Raw genomic sequence first — 2,981 nt, forward strand, 5'->3', positions numbered from 1 at the left:
AGGGGACGGGGAGGGGCCTGGGGGACAGCAGCGGCTGGGACACTTGGGAGCCACCTCGCCTTAGCGTAATTACTCTTCCGACGTAGGGACCCTGCTTGGCCTCAGGAGGGCTGAGGTCTGCCCACAGAGCCCCACCCTAGGGGTGCTCGGGGTATGCCGAGGTACCCAAGTCTCTGCTGACCTGGGAAAGCCACAGAGCGGGCACCCAAGTTAAGATGTGCATGCAGTGTGACCCTCACAGATGTGTTGGGGTGTATGTCACCCCAGTTTCACAGCAAGGCAGCCAAGACCGGGGGCCCCCAGCGCTCAGAGAGCCCCACTCGTCCAGCAGGATAGGAGGGGTAGGGCACGCCCTTGCCTGGGGCTGGGAGTGCGCGGGGCTATGGGTCACCACTGGCCTCCCGAGCCCTGGGAGGTGAGGTGGGCCTGGGCGTGGCGCCCTGGGTGTGTGCCGAGCCCCCCGCTGCCCTCGCAGATGGAGAACTGCACGCAGCCGGCCGTCATCACCAAGGACTTCTGCATGGTCTTCTACTCCCGCGACGCCAAGCTGCCCGCCTCGCGGTCCATCCGCAACCTGTTCGGCAGTGGGAGCCTGCGGGCCTCGGAGAGGTGAGCCATGCTGGGCAGACGGCCCTCCTCGCCCAGCACCTTGGCCAAGGTGGGAGCCAGGCGGCAGTGCCACCCCGAGGTCACCTGCCCAGCTGCCACTGGCTCTCTGGGGTCCTCACGGGTGGTCCTGGAGACCAGGGGCATTGTGCCTCGCAGAGCAGATGCAGGAGGGCTGGGGAAGTCCTGGCGGCTGGCTAGAGGGGCCTGTGGGTGGGCTTCCTGTAGGAGGGAGCAGAGCTGCACTTGGAGGCCAGGTGGGCAGTGCCTGACCCCGGAGCAGCCAACTTCACCCCACCATCATGCCCCTGCGTCCTAAGGTAGAGAAGGGGTGGCCAGAATGTTAGGGTCACTTTTAGAAGGTCCCTGGGTCTGCCATATGGCCCCATCAGGCCTACTCTGGGCATGGCATGGCCAGAGGATAGTGTTGGGGCCAGGACTCAGCGGCCTGAGGGCCAGCCATGGCCACACGTGGGATGCCCCGATGTCTCTCTGAGCGGGTTGCCGAGGCGGCCCGGCTTGGGCACGGGTGGGGGTGGGGCTCCACGGTGCTCTGGTGGGTGGGGGAGCTGGTCCCAGGCCATCAGTGTCCTCGTCCCTGCCGGTGAGGACGCGGCCCCACCCTCTGTTCCTTGCAGCAACCGCGTGACAGGCGTGTACGAGCTCAGTCTATGCCACGTGGCCGATGCAGGCAGCCCAGGTAGGCTCCGGAGACCTCCCAGGCAGAGGGGTGGGAGCCTGGGCTAGCCGTTTCTGTGGACAAGGCCGTGTGGCCTGGGGTAGACCAAGGACCAGGGAAGCTGACCTTCACCCACAGGGGGACTGGAGCCACCCATCACAGTGTGTCTGCCCATGCAGGGATGCAGCGGCGGCGCCGGCGGGTGCTGGACACGTCGGTGGCCTACGTCCGGGGCGAGGAGAACCTGGCGGGCTGGAGGCCGCGCAGTGACAGCCTCATCCTGGAAGTGGGAGCTGGAGAAGCTCAGTCTGCTGCAGGAGGTGGGTCCAGGCCGCCCGCCCGCATGCCAGGCCTGTCCACAGAGCTTGCCAAGAGCCCATGCCTGGGGCAGAGCCCGGGGTGCCAAGACTGCCTGCCACAGGGCTTTGCAGGCGGAGAAGGTCGTGACCGCTTATTCTCTGCTGTTGGGTGTGGAGGAAGAACCTCAGGGCGCAGTGGCTGGGGCCTCCACTGCCTTGATCGGAGGAGCAGGGCTGCAGGGCTGCCGCATGTACAGGGTCATGAGGCGAGGCCCGCGCTCACTTGGCCTTTCGAGAGCACTGGTGCTGAGGGCAGCGCTGCCTGGGGCCCGCCATTGGCCACGGACCGAGGCAGGGGAGCTGGCTACTGGAGGGTGGTAAGGCTGGAGGCCAGTTACTGGCCGGTGTGCGGGCTCTCCGACCACCCCTGTGCTCTGCTGCAAGGTGGAGAAGACCAGGCACTACCTGCTGCTGCGGGAGAAGCTGGAGACTGCCCAGCGGCCCGGCCCGGAAGCGCTGTCCCCAGCCTCCAGCGAGGACTCGGAGTCACACACCTCCTCCGGCGCGTCCTCCCCGCTCTCAGCGGAGGGCCGGTCGTCACCCCTGGAGGCTCCCAGTGGGCGGCAGCGGGAGCTGGCTGTGAAGGTAACACAGCAGGCCGGCGGTCAGCAGGGCCCGGATCTCCTGGCTATTCCAGAGCACATGAGGTCCATGTAGCCCTTTGCCCGCCTCCAGCCACACCCCAGCCTTCCCAGGCGGCCACCTTCCTCCTTGAATACCTGGGCCAGGGGTCACCCTGAGCAGAGCAGGCCTCTCTGCAGCAGGGCAGGCTGCTGGAAGGCCTTCCGCCCTCAGGGCACGGCCTCGGGCTCTGCAGTCCCCCAGGCAGGGGGAGGTGCTGCGTGTGCGAGGCTGGGGCCCCTGACACGCGCCCCCTCCCCGCAGTGCCTCCGCCTGCTCACTCACACATTCAACAGGGAGCTCACGCACAGCCATGTCTGTGTCAGCGCCAGCGAGAGCAAGGTGAGTGGGCTGCACGCCTAGGCTCAGGCCTGGGTGTCGTGGCCCAGGAAACGCGCCGTCCAGGCGGGGAGGTGGCGGGGTTTCCAGGGAGTCCCCACACAGCCTGCAGGGGTGTCGGCGCTCCAGGCTGGCTCCCCAGGGCCGTGGTGGACGCTGGGCGTGTCGGCCAGGGGTCTGTGGGAGGAGGGCGTGAGTGAGGCTTAGCCTCGTCTAAGGCTGCCTGGTGTCCCCAGGCCTTCACCAGGCCCCTGCTCATGCCCACCCCTTCCCTGGCTGGCCGGGCTGCTGGCCTGGGCCAGTCAGGACCTCCCCCCGCCGGCTGCGCTCTTCCTCTGGGGACGGTCTCATCCTCACACCCTTCCTGAAGCCCCCGG

The 2,981-nt window shown here is 67.8% G+C and overlaps 1 protein-coding gene across 1 annotated transcript in view; it reads left to right on the top strand.

Annotated features, from left to right (window-relative positions):
* Nucleotides 1-2,981, top strand: part of KIF1A (kinesin family member 1A) — a 129,046-nt gene that overhangs the window by 118,129 nt on the left and 7,936 nt on the right. Inside the window, 6 exon segments of the mRNA XM_006151913.3 lie at nt 476-609; nt 1,245-1,306; nt 1,465-1,570; nt 1,572-1,605; nt 2,029-2,229; nt 2,530-2,607. Of these exon segments, the coding sequence (XP_006151975.1) occupies nt 476-609; nt 1,245-1,306; nt 1,465-1,570; nt 1,572-1,605; nt 2,029-2,229; nt 2,530-2,607 (615 nt within the window).

The sequence above is a fragment of the Tupaia chinensis genome, unplaced genomic scaffold (assembly GCF_000334495.1).
Source record: "Tupaia chinensis unplaced genomic scaffold, TupChi_1.0 Scaffold000332_1, whole genome shotgun sequence".
Taxonomy (NCBI): domain Eukaryota; kingdom Metazoa; phylum Chordata; class Mammalia; order Scandentia; family Tupaiidae; genus Tupaia; species Tupaia belangeri.